The following is a 19,916-nucleotide window of genomic DNA, read 5'->3' as shown; positions in this document are numbered from 1 at the left end:
TCCATTCATGAGCAACCAACCCATTCAGGTGTTTTGCCACGACTGTTTCACCCGGTCCGGACTGACCAGGAGCTCATGATGGCTAATGATGTGATTATGTTCACTACGTGTAAGTAGATTTTGTTTGGGAAATGAAATTACAGTCAGTTAGCTCACTACCCCCCAACAAACCTCTGCCAGTGCTGCTGTAACACCAAGCTAAAACATTACAGCTTCTTTTTTAGCACACAAATTCATCGCCATCGAGAGACACTGTGACTTAGATCCTCCGCAGGTGCACACGAGACAAAATAAAAATAGAAAAAATGCAAATGCATGGTTGCAAGTGTTGCAACTGAAGAGACCAGAGTACAGGAAGTAGTGGGTCTCTGAAAGTGCTGTTAAACCCACACAGAATTATCTCAGCTCAACAGTCTTTCAGCTCACTGGTCAGGTTTTATGGCCTGCAACCTTTTTTCACTCCTACGACAGAAAATGTTGAAACAAAGTGTAAATTAGAGGTCACTCAGAGGGCACATACCTCTGTCCAGACGATATGACATCAGACCCAGGGGTAGAGAACTATGTTAGTTAAAAATATGGCCAGAAAAGTCTCGAAGTATATGAAACTGGCAGATGTGCTCATAGCAGTAATCCATAATAAAGAGCCGCAAGAGATTTAGCAGTTGTTTTAACTCCACAAGTTCTTATGACCTGGCTAACAAGATGCTGACAGCTACTAACTGACCCTGTACATGACTTAAAAATGGACCTGAGTGTGTGTGTGTGTGTGTGTGTGTTTATGTGTGTTTTCAGTGTCATTGTCCAGGGTGCGTGGAGCGATAACTCAATTTCCATAGCAGCTTGCAGCATGCGCTTCCAATTATCCCAAAGCAAAGTCACAAAAGTCATCTTTCAGATGCTTTGGTCAGTTTCTTTTTTGAAAATTTAATTTCATCCTCGGGGCAAATACATGAAGTCATGAACATCTGCAGGACAACACAACTCTGCTAGGGTGACCTCAGACAAACCCAAAGTCCAGCTATGCCCTTTTTCAGCATGTTAGATCCCAACCAGAGTTTGGTGTAAATCGAAATCACCAACCAGCAGAACATCGCTCGTTCTTTTCTGCGTCGCCATCAGTTGACAGGGTACTAAATTCACAACAGGCTGTTGGGTTTACAAGACACACAACACACAACATCACCAGTCAATTTTATTGTTGACTAAACGAAATATGAGAATGGAAATGTTATGCAAAAGACTTTGGAGAGGAAAAAATGCATAATAACCATTTCTAAGAAGATTACAGTGGGATCCCTCCATCCGAATTCTCCAGAGCTTCCAGGGAAACCTCCAAGATTCCACACACGGACAGGCTGCTCAGATGAGTCGCCATCCAGATAGACATGTGCCTATAAATACATTCCTGTTTCCAACTATTTAATCTCATTCAAGTGCCGAGTCAAACATGTAAGTTATTCCCAGGGACAAAAACGTCCCCTTGCATCATCATTTTCACATTAAAATGAAAAAAGAAAAAGAGAAAAAGAACACTTTATTAGTTAAAAAGCCTTAGTTTTACCCAGTTTGCCATTTTGCAACCAAAACGGTTGCAGTTTGTCCACTGCAAATAAAAGAACAGCTGTCTGTCCGTGCACATGTGGTATTTTTGGATGTGCATTGTGTCTTGGAAAGACATAAAGAGAGCGCTGGACATCTAGCAAAATTACAGAGGTAAAATATAACATCTCTTACAGCCGTAAATAAATAATGTGACGTTCTTTTGAAACCCATCCAACAGACAATAGTGTCACATACAGTGTATACCTCCAATATCTGCCACAAGTCAGACCATTTCAGCAAAGGTCTATCAGAAGAGGCCTCAGAGGCGGCGCTCCTTTTCTCCAGAGAGGCAGCAGGGAGCACGGCAGCCACTCCTGAGGAAATCCAGACAGCCCAGCTCTCCAGATCACGACAGACAGCACCATTGTTGAGCCGTGGCTTGTGCAAGTGAGTCAGCCCCGGCTTGTTCCCAACTCAGATTAATTATTACGCTGAGCAAACATGACACAAAACCATTCAAACCACAATTGGCTCACTCAGCAGGATCCTGACAAAGGTTCAGCTCACAAACAATAAAATAAGCAAGTTAGCTGACCACCACCCCAATGTTGCAGCCCAGGAGCAGCCAGTAGAGGAATGTTGACAGGGAAGTCTCCAGCAGTGATTGGTTTAACCCTGCCCCCTCTGGCACGGCTCACCCAGCCTCCAAGGAATGCATTCATATTCAACTTGTATGTTCGGACAAGAGTACAAAAAAAAGAGACTTCCTCCGGCCCTTAGATTGGCATCAAAGGCCAGGGAGACAGAGACGAGCTTCAGGGCCCCGGGGCCTGATAAGAGATGCCAGAGAAACAGGAATGTCTGCTAATAGTGCAGAGATACATGAGAGATTGGCCGAGAGTGTTTGCTACATTGTTCATGTGTGAGGCTACATGTGCATGTATATGATCCAATTACCCAGGCACACACACACACACACACACACACACACACACACACACACACACACACACACACACACACACACACACATATGTTAGTGTGTGTGTCAAGCTGACCAGATGCTGTGTTCCAGTCTGCAGGGAACTCTAATTAGCTGTGTGTTTACAGTCACAGACAGACACCAGACTCAGGCCAGGCCTGCTGCCGGCCAGCAGGGATGAATGGCACAGCTTACTGAAGGACAACACCCTCAAGGCAGCCGGCAACCACACCAACTGCATTACTACTCTCTCTCTCTCTCTCTCTCTCTCACACACACACACACACACACACACACACACACACACACACACACACACACACACACACACACACACACACACGCGCGCGCGCACACTTGTTTGACCTGCCTCTATCACTGCAAAGCCAATATCACGTTCATTACACTTCTCAGTCTGTTTGCTTTGCATTTCAATAATTTAGCATCTTGGTGTAAATATGTTTGTTTGTTTTTTAAATCTCCACAATGTTTCAAACAAAGCAATGCAGTGCTGAATGACCTCTCAGCCTCTCCAACAGATGGCCAAGTTAATATCTTCATCTGTCTTTGACCACTTATGCGGGTCGGGGAATTCCAGCAGGGGACCCCTGATTTCCCTGGTGTAAATAGCAGCACTGACTGGGGGATCCAGATGTGTTCTCGGGCTTGCGTGGAGATCCCACCCCTCCACCAGGTCCTGGAACACCTCCCTAGATGCCTGAACCACCGCAGCTTGATCCTTTCTATGTAAATAAACTCAAGGCAAGGACTCATTGTCAACTCGGATGGCCTCAGATCTCTCATATTGTTTGTTCTTACCTTGTCATAAACCTTTGGACCGATTTCCCTCCAAAACTGCGACAAAAACCTTTGCAGGTGTTAGCTACACTGGCGAATTGGAGGGTTTAAATCAATAATTATCCCCCAAAAACTATCAATTCTGTAAAAAGTAATCACACAAGTTAATGCAATTTATATCTCACTGTCTGACCAACAGAGCATTCAGTCCAACGAAACTACCGTGTTGATTCAGTCTGCAATCATCTGAGAAATAGTCAGTCTGCAAAACTCGCTCTTAAGTAGATGTAAATCTTAAAATATAAGAGCTGAGGATACAGGAAACTTTAGCTGTCCTGTCATAAAAGAGGCCCATCCATCAATGAATCAGGTTTTCTCGTTCCCCATAAGCAAAGGTTTATTTCAGACGGATGCTGCATATTGATGCCGTGGAGCAACAGGGGGGCTTTTGTGTTTGGATAAAAATGGGATCTTTCTGTTTTTCCTTCAAGAGGGTAAGGTCATGAATCCTGGTCGGTCTTGTCAAAGGGTTAGTTACACACACACACACACACACACACACACACACACACACACACACACACACACACACACACACACACACACGCCTCCCTTTCTTTCATTCCCACATACATTTCAGGATTTTTCCACGCTACCTTCCCATTAACTATTAATCCGTCGTTCTCTCCTCTCTCCCTCCTGCAGTTTCCTCCCTTCTTCAGTCTCCTGGGTCTCTCCTCTCCACTCCTCCCTCTCTTTGCAGCTCTTTTCTGAGGAGTTTCCTCTCTGAAGTCTTCCCCACCCTCTCCCTTTTTTCTCTTGGCATGATTTCTTCTCCCTATTAGCCACTTGTCTATGCGCCTTTTGGTCTACGCCTTTTCATTCCATCCATATCTGGCTGCAATCTCTCTCTCTTTTTCTCAACACTTTCCCTTCGGGCACATCCCTCTGTTTTCGTGAGACTTTCTTGTATGAATTCCTTCCTCCTGTCTCAGAGTGTGTAACCAGTTACTTCTCCTTCCTTTCCCATCTCTCACACGCAGTGTCCCAGTTTATATTACTCCCTCTGCCTTCATCTCACCCCTACATCCTTCGTTTTCCCTCCCTGTCATCCCCCCTCATTCTCTCTTTTCCTCACCTCTTACTCCTATCTTAAAGTCCTAAATGCACAAAAGCAATCAGGATATTTACTCTTATGTCTCTCAATACTTCCTGCATCTGTGTCTCAGTATTCACCTGCATGACTAAAACTCCTAAACTGCAATGTGGACCCCCTGCTGACTCAACAAGTAAAGTCTGCATGAAAAACCTTCTGGTTGAAGGCTGTAAACAACCTAAATCCCATTTTCGCACATGAAATATGGGACATTCTGTTTAAGGTCTCTGTTTGGTATTTCTGCTTTGGACTGCAAACATTTAGCTCCACATTTGACTGCTACAAGGAGCTGATAAGGACGTGCTCTTCTGAAATTCCATCCAGCAAGTGCCCCGGCAGGAGAATATAAATGAATTAGAAACTAATCAGATGCAAAACACTTCAGAGCACAAGAGAGGGAAACACACTGTTCACATCAAAACATAATCTTGCAGGAATGCAAGCTGCATTGTTGAGCCAGACATCATAATTTTGGACCAAACATTCTGACCCATTTAATTGTATTTCAAAAAAAAAAAAAAAAAAAGGTCTGACTGGGGAATCTTAATAATATGCAGATACTACTCTTAACGTGGTAACACAAAAAGATTTACTGTAAATAAATTATTTCTACAACACAGCCATTACGCTCGTTCAATCAATCAACGTCAAACTGACGGTCTGGCATCTGAGATGACACACAGGATCCTTTGATGTTGTCTGTCGGCAGCCATCAAAGCAGTCAGAGATCAGAGCTGACAGGGTTCAAAGACAGAAGTCGGGCACTGCATTGACTGAGATGTCACACAGGACAACAGAGATCAAAGTCAGAGACTGTCAGCGGGACTTTGTCTCTCAAACAACCACCATTGAATCGGATGAGCTCATGTAGGATGAAGTCTGATATCAAAGTCAGAGATTTAAGTCAGAGCCAAGAGATCAAAGTCAAATATTAGACAGTCACAGCATTGCAGTGGTAAATATAACTAATCCTATGAGGTGTGCTCACACCAAACGTGACGCGAATTTTCGCCTCACTTTACGCCTCACTTTACGCCTCACTTTACTCGCGTGAATTTGACCGCTGGATCATTTGTTTTTATTCGCGTCATTCAAGCAAACTTTTTCCCCCCGCGAGGAGAATTTATTTCCGCTATTTCTCTCCATCATCAACCATGGCTGATGTTTCAACCGTTGCTGGCTTTTATCTGTTGTGGAAGTCCCAGGTACGCCGGAAAACCAAACGCTGCCGTATCTGGATCCATGACACAATCCGGAGGCACACACAGCTGGGTGAATTTTACCGGCTTCTCCAGGAACTGCGCCGGTCTCTGTACCTGGGTGACGCAGTGTCGTAAAGCTCCGAGTGACCACAAACTGCGAAGACAAGTTTCTCTTCCATTTCCTGACTCAACAGTACACCTGGACCGTTGACGTCACTGACGTCAGGGGAATCTGACAGGCTCTTTCGACACAGCGTCACGCAAATTTCTCACTGGAGTTGAATATTTTCAACTTGCGCAAATCATTCGTGTCCAGTTATTCTTGCCGAATACACGCAAATTTGCATCTATTCGCCTCTCTACATAGACTTTATGTGTATTGTGAAAAATTCGCATCGCGTTTGGTGTGAACACACCTTAAGTCCAGTATAATCAGAAGTATAATGATGCTGTTAATGACAAACGATGATTAAAAACCATGAACATCCTCAGCACGTACCCTTCACACCCTGGCATGAACGGGCAGGATGTGAAATAAGTAGCAAAACAAAAGATAAGCCACGTTTTCACTGAAAGTGTTCACTGGACGCTTCTCACCTGAGTTGTCCCAGGTTGTAGTGTCGTATCTCGCCGTCGGTGGACCGCGTGACGCACACGGAGAAGCACGGCTGAAGCTGCCGCAGCTCCAGCAGGACGATGGCCAGATAGTGGATAAAGAGCAGAGCGTCCACCAGTGACACTGCGTACTGCACGATCCCCTGGTAGTTCTCATCCTGGCATGAAGAGTAAAGTTGGAGAAGAAAGTCTGTGAACTTCAGCGCGCAGCGACATTTCCAAACAAATATCTAACATGAAAAGCCCTGCAGGGATATAAAAGATCACACATATGTAAGACATGATGTAGAACACATGAATATTTCAGTATATTTCAAAGGACTGCAAGCTTTTTTGCGTGCTTGTTTCTGCGTGCACTTGCACAAGTGATTTCCTACTAGGATTACGAATGAGGGACCGAAAGGGATTTTAAATCATGACTTGCACAGCAAACACATCACACCGGGGAAAACTAAAATCTGTGTTTGTCTGCTTGTGATTCTGTTGAACTCCTGGAGGCATAAAAAATAAATGAGTTGTGTTAGTGTGTTTATTTCTATTGGTTTGTAGTTACAGACACTAATAGCTGTTTTGCCTAATGCTTCTACCCCCTCCTCTTGGCTCACCTGTGAGTCTAGAATCCTCACTCCATAGAACAGCCAATAGGAGAGCACAAAGAGAACCACCAGAACAGTGAGCAGCGCCCGAAATACAAAGACCCGTGGAAGGCCAGCCCGTGGTGGGCGGAAGAAAAGTGCCCAGACAGCCAGCAGCAGTATGAGCAGCTTGAAGGCCACGGAGATGAAGAGACCCTCGCAGGCTGTGCCACAGCTCTGCAGCCTCTCGGGCCAGAGCAGGTGGGGGAGCACCAGGAAGGCCAGGGGAGTGAGGAACACCAGCAGACCCAGGATCACTGCCAGGGTCAGGGTGAAGTAACGGCGGCAGTCCAGCCCAACGCTGTCCTCCAGGTCCTTGGTGATACGGACGATGTCCTCCTGAGAGAGGCTGTGCTCTGATGTGCCTGTGACGGCCGTGGTGGTCTCACCCCAGTTGTCATCCTGGAGACATCAAGAAGAGGAATAGCAGATGGGCACATTTTGCTTCCTTTTGATCCTGCTTGATTCTGATTGATCTCATTTAGGCAAAATTATCTCTACAAATTACACAAAGGACACTCTAATAATGAACTGCATGAGAAAATAGGAATAAATAATGTACAGGTTTTTACAGTGCATCATTCATTGTGTGAGCAAAGAAGTACATTTACACAAAGTGTTCGCTTTTCTATTTCCTTGTGTCTGAAACATGGAGCAACTGTGGAGGCAATTAAGGGACTTGAGATGCACCCTAGAGCAGGTCTGGCAAATACTAAATAAATAAGGTCGGAGCCCACTATAGCCACTTGACTAGAGGGGAAAATGTGCGAAATGGGACCAGAGGATTGAAAATTAAAGCAGAACTACTGTCCTGCACTTGAGCGGATTACCTTTCTATTTTCCTCAAGGAAAACCCAGAGGTGGGTTCCATTATAACACAGAAACGTCAGCTCAACCGAGGGAAGAGAGGTTGTTTCTAAGCACGTGAGAAAGAAAGGAATAGAAGATGGGAAGTGGAAAAAGCAAACAGTGTAAGCTGCCAACTGGGCTACGCTGACGACTGGGTCTGACTGCATCCGCAGATAATGAAGGTCAGTGGTGTCGGAACAGAGCCGTTAGAATAACACAGATAAAGACTCTATACATGGCAGTCATAACAAGCCGCCAATGTGGCCCTGTGAGCGGCTGAGTGCTGCCCCTGCCAGCAGAAGAAGGGCAGATAATGAGCTGCCATCAGCTACAAGGAACACGCCATTTTTCCCCCCCCATCATCACGCAGATACGGTTTTGAACTTCTCACTAAAAGATGGGTCCTAGTAGAACCACATCAGTAACATTAGCACCACGCTAGCAGAGAGGGGGATCATGGAGCTGCATTAAGAATGGGGGGGGGGGGGTAAGTAAAGGAGGGGGAGGCTGGTGCACTGGGACAGAGAATATCCCACTGGCCTCAGGGTTGAATCAGCAGAGATGAAGCAGAACAATGGGAATGTTCCAGGCAGAATGCTCAGGTTGTCTTTGAAGCTCGAGAGAAGCTACTGCATGTGCACTAATAATAGAACCTATGCTAGCATACACACATCTACCAATTGGTAGCCATTACAGGAAGAGCCGTGATTTCTATTTTTTGCCCCCAATCACACCTTGTGGCATTTTAAAGGCTCAGGCTGGGTGCATTCTAGATATCTCTGAGAGTCTTAAAAGAGCAAACCCCTCGTTTACTCCCTGTGACATAAAGGCAACTGTATCATCAGCAGCAGCATCATAATTGCGAGCAACTACACTACTTATCATTTCAGTTACTAAAAAAGCAAAACATTAGTCTCAAAGGCAAAAAGCTTTTACAAAAAATTTAGAGACCTTTGTGGCATTCATCCATATTTTCACACTTCCTGTTTCTTCTTGCAGGTAAGATCAAAACAGATCTCTTGACCTGAAGACCACTCATAAGCGTTTTCCCAGCATGCACAGCTGATTTTAGCACCTCAGCGGCGAGTTAACCTCTTTGTTTCTGGCTCCAATACCACTTATGGTATTTATCATGCTAACTGACAACTGGATGACAGTCTTGTCGATGAGTTCCAGCCCTGAAAACTCAGCTGACCTTTGACATGAGAATATGGTCATAAATGCTCATCTCGGCGTCTGCATTGCTTTCCAAAGAGCAGAACATCTTGACTGGCATGAGCAGTAAAAACCAGACAAAAGAACGCATGACTTGGGTTCAGAAGGTCGAAGGTGTTAAAGATGCTACCACGTCCATGTGGGATATTTAAAAGAGCGAAAAAAAAAATCCTAAATCTCCCTCGTTCATGCAAATGAAAAGATGGACATGGATGAAACTGCAAAGATGAAGTCCAAAAAAAAGGAAAGGAGGCTGGCTATGATTCAGCAGGTGGTGATCAAACATGAACAAGAGGGAGTGAGCGCGGGGGAGTCAACTGCTCCTGATGAGTTGATTGCCACCTTGTAGTCCATTTACCAGTGACTGTCTGACGGGAGTGTCACGCTTCCACTTCAGAGACAAATGCTGCTCAATCTAGCCTAGTGAAAATATATACCTGAAATTACTAAAGTGCATTGAACTGTAATTCAATATCGGTAATTACAATGTCCCGTAATTCCGAAAAAGATATAAGATTTATGTTGGATAACACACAAGCATGAATAATATATCCAGGAGATGGGAGGGTAGATTGTTGTGGAGCCCAGCGGTGAAGCCCACTTCATTAATAATGAGCCAGGCGGAGTGGAGGGGCCGTCAGCTGCTCCAGAGACTTATGCAACAGGCGTGGCACTCACACGAGGACAGTATCCCCCCCAGAGGACTCAATTTCTCTCTGTATTAGCAGAGATAAGAGGGGCGTCCACCGGCCTCAGAGACACGGGGAATTACACATCATCAGGGATGCATATCGGAGCGTGAAGACTCCGTTGGACCAAAGCAGATTACATACGTGTTTGAATATGATTTCACTGTTGTTGCAGGCTTTTAGTGTCCAAAACAGCAATCAATGTGCCAAAGACCATCTTTTCTGCTTAACTGTAATCCTGTCTGACTCTTGTCTGGCTGCTGACGACAAGCAGACATATGAGAAAATCAATAGTTGTCAGGAGGAGCGTCTCTCTGACCACAATGTAGCTCTCGCCAACACTCCTGGGAGACATGAATCACGGCTTCTCGTGCTGCATGATGGTGATACACTCCTCAGCACTCATCACTCATTGCTCTTGTTTTACACCCTGAATCACACACTGCTTGAGGACTCTATCAAGATCTCTATCACCTGGAGAGTGACACATGGGTGTTGGCTCGGAGACCAGAAGGGGGAAAAAAAACAAAACAACGTGTGGTGTGGCATCTAAAGCACCAAAGATATAAAACACCAAATGCTTTAAATCAAGCACAGATACACGGTTGGTGAAAATAAACAGATTTGTACGAGTAATATAACCTAATGTCATCTGTGTAAAACTGATTTTAAAAGTACTAAAACTGTCAGCAGTGGAGAAATGTGTTTTTTCTCAGTGGATTGGATTTTCTGCATTTTTTTAAAACTACTCTGTGCACGGATGAAACAAGCCAGATGAAAATGGTTCAATTTGGCCTCATGTCTCGAATGCTCACGGATGTATTAACAAGCCCTCCTGCACATTACCACTCCACTTCTGACACAATGAATCAATGGATTCTTACTATTGCACCTGAGCCTCTTCTCTACTGGAATGTCTAAAAATAACCAGCAATGACCCACATTTCCTCACGGGATTAACCAATCACCAACAACAGGTTCTGTACAAACAGGCCTGCAGGAGGCCCAGCCCCATTCATCACATGAAAATAGGTGAAAACTGAGAGGCCGAGCCGGGTGAGGGAACACAAAAGAGAAAGAAAAGGGCAAGAAAGATTCAATAACAAGACAAGCAATTAAAGCAAAGAAGGATTGATACAGGGAGGGAGGTGAAGGAGGGTCAGTGGCAGGTCAGGAGTCACAGATTATTACCAGTATGTGAAATCCTGCCCTAGCATGCATCAGGAAGACAAGCACTGCAGCTTCACAACTGTCAGCTGTACTGCAAACATGCAGAAATGGTGCTTTCATTCAAGATTCATACCAACCTGCCAAATCAACATCATCACGGCGACCCGTTCTTGCCCAATAAAAAGCAACCTGACCACAACACAGCTAATCTCATCTCTAATGAATTAGTTAGAAGGAATATGACAAGTAATTAACATCATATTGTGTTTGTTTATAACCACACGAATGGAGCCACTTGTGTCTGACAGGCAGTTGACGAGTTGAGGCGGCCACAAGAAAGAGATCAGATTCCAGTGGGAGGGCGGGGCATTGGATGTGATTGACATGACCCAGTAAGAAAAATAATAAACCACAAAAGTGCAGCAACATTTAGGATGAGAAGTGTACTGTCATACTTTCTCCTGGCTGGAAACATGAAGCAAATATTTCAGCATACAAACCTGTTACTTTGATAACAGACCGTAACCCAGCAAACAGTGACACACGTCCGACTCTGGCAAAACCAAACCTAAAGAAAACCCATTTATGTCGTTCAAAACCAAGGCGGCAATGGTAGTAGTAATAATAATAATAATGCTCCAATAACGATTTCTCATCTAAACCACCACAAGAACCTATAACATCGCTGTGTAAAATCTCACTGACATCAAAGCAATCCTTTGATGAAGAATTGGCCCGACTGCAAACACTGCGATACGCTACAGGAGCTGCTGAGCTTTAAACACATCCAGCACCACATCTGAACCGTCTGGATGAATCATATTAAAGATCGGGGGCTTTCTGATATCATGAAGAAACATCGAGGGCGTTTTTAATGGTGCATTATCTGCCAGAGATAAGAGATAAAACTGTTGCATTACAATACAGATATATACTGTATGTATATAAAACACTGGCTACTTGCATGGCATGTCAGCAATTTGTAAAGCTTTCAAGTTTCTGAGCTCATCTTCCTCCAGCAGAGTATAAATACCAGCTATTGTTTCTCACAGCAAATCAAATGTCCTCTAAAAGCCTGTTTTCTGTTGTTCAGCTCTAAAGAGAGCTGCGAACAAAACCTCTCGCTTAGCGCAGGAACAAGTGCACTCTACTCACTCCAGGGAGGCAAGGCGTGTGTGTGCGTGCGTGTGTTTGCGTGTGTTTATTTGTGTGTAGAACACAGCAACAGTCAACACGCATTCCCAAAGAGCTCTTCAAACTACCTTTGTTCAAAATACAGACGGACAGCGTGCAAAGCTGCCAAGAGCTTGTCAGGATAAGGAAGGGAAGAAGTTTCCAAAAGTGATTCTCAGGATAGAAGCGGGAGATAATAGGAAACTGGCAGTGAAGAGGCTAACTGGATTACCGTTCAAATGGATTAGGAACCAAAATGTCACGCAGTCATGTGGCGAGTACAAAACTAATATTAATGATTAAATTAAAGTGAGAATCAATGCAGCGTATTTCAACGTCTAAGAATTACACTCACGACAAATTACATTTACAATAAAACGTCAACACGCCCACAATCAGCCAAGATGGATCTCACGTTAGGTGTATTTCAAAAAAGTGAATCCTCTGAAAACAGGAAGGAATCAACGTATTGATTTGGGTTTGACTGCATCGAGACTCCGAGGTGGTGGAATGCACCCTAACAGCTGATTAACCTTTTACATCATGTAGCAAATCAATCTAACTAGCAGCAAGCGGCATCCATGTCAAACAGCAGACTGGAATCAGTTCATTCAGCCGTAACAGCATAAAGTTTGTCTCCTCATCAGGGCAGAAATGCACGGTTTTCCCCACCGTGGTGACAGGTCCACAGAGGGACGGGTGCAGAACGCCGGCCCAGTTTAGGGCCGACTGAAGAGAACACACGCAGGAGTTATTCAATTCCCAGCTGCATTATCCAGCCATGTTAGTCCCACTTTGAAACATAAGACTTCACAATTTGATTTTTTTCTTGCATTGCAAACATACTGACTGAGAACACTGAAGTTGAGCAAAAGAAAGGTTAAAAACAACAACAACAACAACAACAACAACAAAAACTCTTGATATCGCACAAGAAGAAGTCAGAGAATGGTCCCACTGTTCCCAGTGAGGATGGAACACCCTAATGGTGAGCGTGTAGGTGATCTGGGGTGACTAAAAAAGATCTAGCTGTTGTTTCCAGATTTTGAAACACAATTTATATTTTGAAATATTATTTATTTTTTCCTCAAATAACTATTTCAGGAAGAAAGCAGAGGGGGGGGGGGCGCCATTTCCTTTGATGGCATCACGAGATGTCTTGATTCATTTAAACAAAAAAGAATCATGACTAAGCAGTAGGATTTAGGTATTTTTACGTCAAGTACCAAGATATTTGCTGATAAATTTAATGTCTTCTGAGATAATTACATTACATGTTGCAGCTGAGAACATCTCAGTGTTGCTTCTACACACGTGTACATTCATGTCAGAGATACTTTCTGAGATCATGCAGGTTCTACAGGAACTGGTCGCAGTCTTCATCAATGCCCAAGAGGAAGAGGAACTTCAGCAGAGAGCCGGTTCAGTTTCTGCTCAGTCAACAATCACGTTAGCTAGCTGGACACCTCCGTCTTACCTGGCTTGTTTTAGTCCCTGTCCCAGCGCTGACCACAGGAGGTGAGCTGGCATTACAGTCTTCTTCTACAGTGGTGACAATCACCTCCTTTATCTCCTCGACGACCTTACAGACCTCCAGCACCTGCAACACCTCGTCCCCTGCCTCCATCACTGTCGGCGATTCCACGGCGATACCCTCAGCCATCGAGCTCTACCTCCACAAAAAACATCACTTCTGTCCTCCGCTGCTGATTCCCTTCTTCCCAGAGTCAGAGTGAGCATGTGTGTGACCTCCCTGACTGTGCTGATGTGCCGCCTGGCCCTGCTTTATCCCACTTTATATAGAAATCTCTCCCATCATGCCTCAGGAGGTATTGTATGGGACTGTGCACTCACTTGCCTCGTAATGTAAGGGGCTTTACGGAGAAAGACAGTTGGGGGGGGGGGGGTGTATGAGATGATCACATGGGATGTCCTGAGCCAAACTGAGGGAGGGTGGGAGAAAAGGATGGATGGATGGAGAAAGAGGAATGTACACAAAATAAACATTTGAGTCCCCCTCCCTGCAAGAGTAAACAAAAAACACACATCAATTAGGTGCCATCTCTTTCTATTCAAAGACAGTCCTCCTCCTCCTCTTCTCTCTCTCTCCTCCCTTCCTTTTATCCCTTTCTCCCTCAAGGCATCCTCTCTCATTCTCTACTCATCTCTTGCCTTAGCGCCACTCTCCATCCATTGCTTCTGACCCAGTGAGCACTGCAGCGTCACCATGCTACATCACTGTGTGTGTGTGTGTGTGTGTGTGTGTGTGGACAGCGGGTGGGAAGATCACGCCAGTCATTTGAATGCGTCTGAAAGAATGAATATGACATTTCACTTTTTCCACCCAAAAACTGTAAGCTGTTCTTATCTGAATCATTAATGCAGCGAGTTTGAGGACAAGTGAAGATGTGGCACATTCAGCAGGTGAGACAGGGGTGTGAGAGGAAGGCACGGGACCAAAAAGTTGAAAAGGGAACTCCAACAGACTGTCTACCTTCAGTACTATGAAGGTCTATTTATTTACTGGATATTCCAACTTTGGGCAAGCTGATTTGTGTTTGTGTTTGGCTTCGCCTCTGCACCTTCACAGCGACTGAGCAAACTGTCAGTATTGCTAAGGCTCCATCCATCAGGTCAATACTCAGAAACACTTTTTACTGGAGTGTTTGGGCTGTTAGCTCCTGTGTATTGCTGATATCATCTTTTATTCTCTTTAACAAAAAAAAAACATTTCGATGCTTCTCCGTCCCATTCAGAGCTCCAGATGTAATCTGAAAGCCTTCTTTGTCCGCTGTGAATTGCTCCTGTGCTCACCATGATGTCAAAAGCCTTGTGGAATTGAGCCGTGAGAGTGAACATAAGACGGAGGTGCAGTCACTAATACCAGTGACTGCACCTTGCTGAATTCACAAAGACAAACCTGAATCACACATGAACATCTAAAAATAAAGCCAGCTCCATTTTTACTTGAAAGGTGGTGATGCAGGAAACTGCTTAAATCACTAAAAGCACTTCATGGTGCAAACATGTCTCCTACTGGACTCAAAGCTGCCATGCTACATTGACCTGAACTACTCCATGTACTTCCCACTATCCCCCAACAACAACAGGCTACCCTGACCCAATTACCTTGGTCCAGGCCCCTCCATTGTCCTTTATAAACTCCCAGGCAGTGAAATACAGCTGAGGCAGACATCTACTGATACCAGACATTCCCACCCAAGGTTTTACTGCTGCAGGAGTGCTTGGAGTGGATTTATCACATTAACACTTCAGCAAACAGCCTGGAGCTCCAGCCTGCCTCCTGAAACTGGAGCGAGCATTCCGTTCAAACATATCTAGCAACCTCAGGTAACACGAGAGCTATACCATCAATCACACCTGCATCACCGAAATAGAGATCTCCAAAGTTTGTCTTGTGTCATGTCTTTGAAAAATATCATGAAGCATCACATCACAAGCATGAGATTGTGCTGCATTGTGAGGAGAACCCAGCTGTTCTGTCAGCAAAAAGCTCTGATAAAGTCCCAGCGGTGAAGTAATGAGCACAGTACTGCGTACCCAGACTCTGAGAGGAGGCTGACGCACGCTGACACAAAAGTCACGTATAGAAACATCTGTGAGGCTGAAGACTCAACACAAACTCTCACACACATGCACGCACGCACAAACACACAGCACAAGGATTTGCGCTGAGCCTTTCTCTCCGTAGAATTGGTGGCCCTGATTACTCAAAGCAAAGCCAAACAATCCACACCCCGTCAGCAGCACCACTGCAGGCCACAGCATGAATAAGACATGAAATCCTAAGGATGGCTGTTCTCTCTGGCAAATCCTGCCATGTGTTAAAATTAGACACACACACAAACAGCCAGACACACACACACACACACATTTACACGGGCAATGCTAACGAGTCTTGCCACAAGGGAAAGTGAGCGCCAAGTAGGTCAGTAAATGATGGTGAATGCTGGATCTGTGGCTTGTATTGGGTTGAGATGGCAGTGCCAGAGAGGTGTTGGGTGAGAGGAGCTGGTCAGCTGTGGGCACTGCTAAGAACCTCTGGGCTAGCACGAGGGAAAAGTGAGCGGTTTGTGCAAAAAAAGAGAGTGAGATGTGTGATAACTGCACCTCCGTTAAACTGATAAATGCCTCTGACTCCTGCAAGCAGGTGTAGATTACATGTTCGATGCAGGAAAAAGGGGAAACTCCAGCACCAGCTTCACATTTGACAACATGATGAATAATATTAAAAATGGGATCTTGTTTCATGTGCTTATGCACTCTTAATTATTCTGCCACAGTTTCTTGCGTTTCCTTCCATAATGGGTTCAAGAAACATCTCTGGAGAACAAAATTATGACGTTAGCACTGAGCTGTGTATTATTAAAAAAAATAACCATATAACAGTTAAAAATATGTGCCCACAAAGACAGAAATTGCAACAGATAAAGTCTATTATTATTGTCATCATGGCATGAAAGCACTGCAGTCTGAAACACCAGAGATTGAATGTTCATACCAAGAGAACAATGTTTTCTCTAAAAAAGAACACCAGGATTGGAAGCAACCTTTGGCTCAAATAATGCCGTGTTTATTTAACAAGGATCAGAAACGTGAATCATGTTTCCAGACAACAGCAGCACACAGACGAGCTCAACATTGTGATAAACGACTGCCTGACACAAACCCTCCTGATGGTGCAGCCTACAGAGTGTTGGGATTATAATCTGTGTTAATGCACGCTAAACGACAGCTGAAAGATCATTTGATAAACAATGTCCTACCGTATATGTCTGCTTTATCAAATATTCCATCACATAATCCATGTTTTGAGCTTGCATTCACAGACTTCAACATTATTTCTGAGAGTTTGAATTTTGTCTGGCAGTTAAAAAGCTAAGCTAAGCGGCTGCTTTGGTTTGGCCTGGTCCACTTTGGAAGGGGCCACTGAGAACTGGACCGTGTCACCCGCTAACCTGTTCCCTTCAGTGAGAAACAACTTCTGCCCCTGATAAAAAGCTGAGGGACAAAGACATCACGGCTGGCGTGCTACCTCCACATCCTGTTGCAGATGAATGCCAGCGATTGATATTCTGAAAGGAACAGCCCAGACCTCATCAAAAGTGGACTGCCCCTCCTGGCTTTTGCCCTGAAATCCCAGATGGTCTGTCCTAGTCTGGGCAGATGAACGCAATTATCATTCCACCTCATTCTATCTAGTGGCCGATAAATCTCTTGAGCTCCAAATCCTTTTAAATCAGACGAGTTGAGTTATCTTGTATTCATGAAGCAACGTTGTTGGAGGAGTTTTGTGACAGTGTGTTGCTGTGTTCAGTCCTACCTGGACCTGCTCGCCCCGGACAGCCGAGTCGCCCAACAGCGGTTCTGCCGGTGGTGTGTTTATCGTAACAGACTTTTCTGAGCGGCTGTCTTTACTGCGGGACTTGTGACGGTCCCGGTTTCTCTCCCTGGGAAACAAAGGAAACAAACAGGTCAGAGTGTTATTGTATTGTATAAAGTCGCAGGGGTCGGAAGGCCACGATTCAGATTCAATCAGACAGCTTATTGAGTTTTTATGACAATTACATGTGTCACACAATCCCATGCAGGATAACCATCATCTCCAGGGGCCTGGATCATGACTATTGTCGTCATCTAATCTGATATTCACGTCCTAGACTAAAATTACCTCCCAGTGCACAAGTCATCAGTTGGTAACAATGCTTGAATGCGATCCAGCACTGCTGCTCACATTCACTGCTCCACTTCAAGGCTGTTAACATACTGCACTGGTTTCATTTCTCACAGGATCCGAAAAAAATGTCACTGAGGGGAACTCCAACTATTCCTGACCCTACTGAGTTGTGCTGTATCCTGACTACAGCGCCGCACTTGCTGCTCAAGCCAACCAGGATTACTGTATTGTTTAAATCACCTTGACCTTTGATCTTTTCCTTGCTTTTTGATTTGACCTGTTTTACAGGGAAGAGCTTAGGGGATGGCGGTTATGTCAGAGAACGACAGCTTCATATAGGAGCATGTACAGTGTGAGAGCAGATGGCGGTGGTGCAGTCAGATAAGACCAGAGCTGCTCCCTGTGCAAAGGTGGGGAAATTAAACCGGGTTCTGTCTTGGCCTCCATCTGATTTCTGTACGGGTATAAAGCCTGAGTGACCTCTGCCCCACATCCTCCTCTTCCTCCTCCCCCTCCATCTCTGTATCACTCTCTACCCTCTGTCGCTGTGAGCTCCAACATATGAGCTCCATTAGCCACGCTGACCCCCTGCACTTACAGCCCTAATCCTGCGTAACCAGCGGGTCTCCGCATCCTCCGCCCAGCATCAGCATGGCCACATGGCACAGTGCCTGGCAGAGCTCCATTACCACACTTAATCCCTCATCTGCTTTCTTCCCCCGTTCACTACTACAGTACCATCTTGGATGTTAAAGTACATGCCTGATAGTTTTAGCCAAGATCTGACAAACGAAAAGGTACTTTTAGGACTGACTGAGCTGATGATGGCTTGAAATTTTACCAACGCTGGAAAATACTGATATTTCATTTACGACAAGACCAACAAAAAGAGGAAACCTGGTCAAAGAAAACGAAAGTCTGACGCTGCAAATCGAAGTGGTTCCCATGAATAAAAGCTCAAACTTGAAGTGACCCTTTGACGCTCCTCTCTCTCACACACAATAACAATTCATAACCATAATATACAGGACATCCTGCCTGCTGCGCTAATGGAGGAAACAGTATGACTGACAGCACAGGAACTGCTGCTCTAATAGTTGTGTTGAATCCAAGTGTTTTGATTAAAGGGTGTTACCCGCTCGGTTTCCCGCCTCTATTCTTGTACTTCCGTTTAAATGTGGACGCAGGGGGAAAAATAATAAAAACAACCCAATCCCACGTCTTATTTCACAACCACCCGTCTCCTTTCAGAGGAGTATCATCCGTGAAAGTTCCCCATCGAAAACGAGTAACGTGCTTATCTAACACACCCAGATTAGGAGGATGATGTCAGCCTTTAAATGTATTACAACTATCATAACTGCTTTAAATGTTATCGTGGCTCCAATCATCACAGCGGTGATTATTCCAGCAGGAGCGATCATCAGTCAAGAGCTGTCACTGATGATGATTATTAATTGGGGAGTGATAATGTGGATGGGGCGGGGGTTGGGGGGTGGGGGCACAGAAAGCAGGGATCCGACTTCAAGGTCATCATCAGAATCAAAAGCAGTGCTGGGTGGGAGAGAGAGCAGCGTCTCTGAGATGTGCAGAGTTTAAAATTTTGTGTTTGTGTACCAAATGCCTGTTACTCTGGCATGGAGCACGACAGCATTGTGCAGAAGCTGGATGATACAGTTTGGAGCAACTCTGTCAGCGGAGTTCTCCTCTCTATTTTGGGGGATTTGAGGAAATTTATACTCCAGCAATTCAAGACGGTGTTTGTGTAAAAAAAAAAAAAAAAAAAAAACCCACAGGATAGTGATGTTAAAACAATGAGGAAACAGCGGATTCTTTCAAGCGTGTTTACAAGAGTCTCATAACCCACATCTGCATGAAGGCAAACACCTGTGAGGAGATGTCAAAAGCAGAATTTCGGGGTAACATGGAGGTCACTGCCAAGGCTGCTCGATTATCTGGAGAAAATAACAGGCGAGAAGAAGCAAAAGGAATCGTGAGTGTGAAAGTGTGATTGATGGAGGAGATGGTGCTGTAGACGGGACCTAAAGGCACAGAACACCTGGCTGTCACATTTGCGAGAATACAAGCGTGTAAGACAAAGACACAAAGAAGATGTGGGTTCAACAAACAGCACAACAAGCATTATGAAATGTGCCATTGTGGAAATGCACAGGCGAGCAGACCTGCAG

General features: G+C 44.8%; 1 protein-coding gene across 5 annotated transcripts in view; it reads right to left on the bottom strand.

The window, feature by feature from the left end:
* LOC147272687 (vang-like protein 1) overlaps positions 1-19,916 on the bottom strand; it is a 40,351-nt gene that overhangs the window by 4,939 nt on the left and 15,496 nt on the right. For 3 of the 5 annotated variants that reach the window (XM_086199737.1, XM_086199724.1, XM_086199707.1), the window contains exons 4-6: positions 17,374-17,500; positions 6,904-7,335; positions 6,281-6,456 (exon numbers count right to left, since the gene is read on the bottom strand). In XM_086199737.1, the coding sequence (XP_086055863.1) occupies positions 6,281-6,456; positions 6,904-7,335; positions 17,374-17,500 (735 nt within the window). Of the gene's footprint in view, positions 1-6,280; positions 6,457-6,903; positions 7,336-13,506; positions 13,897-16,816; positions 17,147-17,373; positions 17,501-19,916 lie in introns of those variants that run through there. The other 2 variants (XM_086199731.1, XM_086199714.1) reach the window with 2 other exon arrangements.

Source organism: Aulostomus chinensis, chromosome 1, assembly GCF_037954235.1.
Source record: "Aulostomus chinensis isolate RoL2024-O1b breed Wild chromosome 1, RoL_Achi_v1.0, whole genome shotgun sequence".
NCBI classification, from domain to species: Eukaryota; Metazoa; Chordata; class Actinopteri; order Syngnathiformes; family Aulostomidae; genus Aulostomus; species Aulostomus chinensis.
Note: the sequence above shows the minus strand (reverse complement) of the source record. Positions and strands in the feature narration are given on the sequence as shown.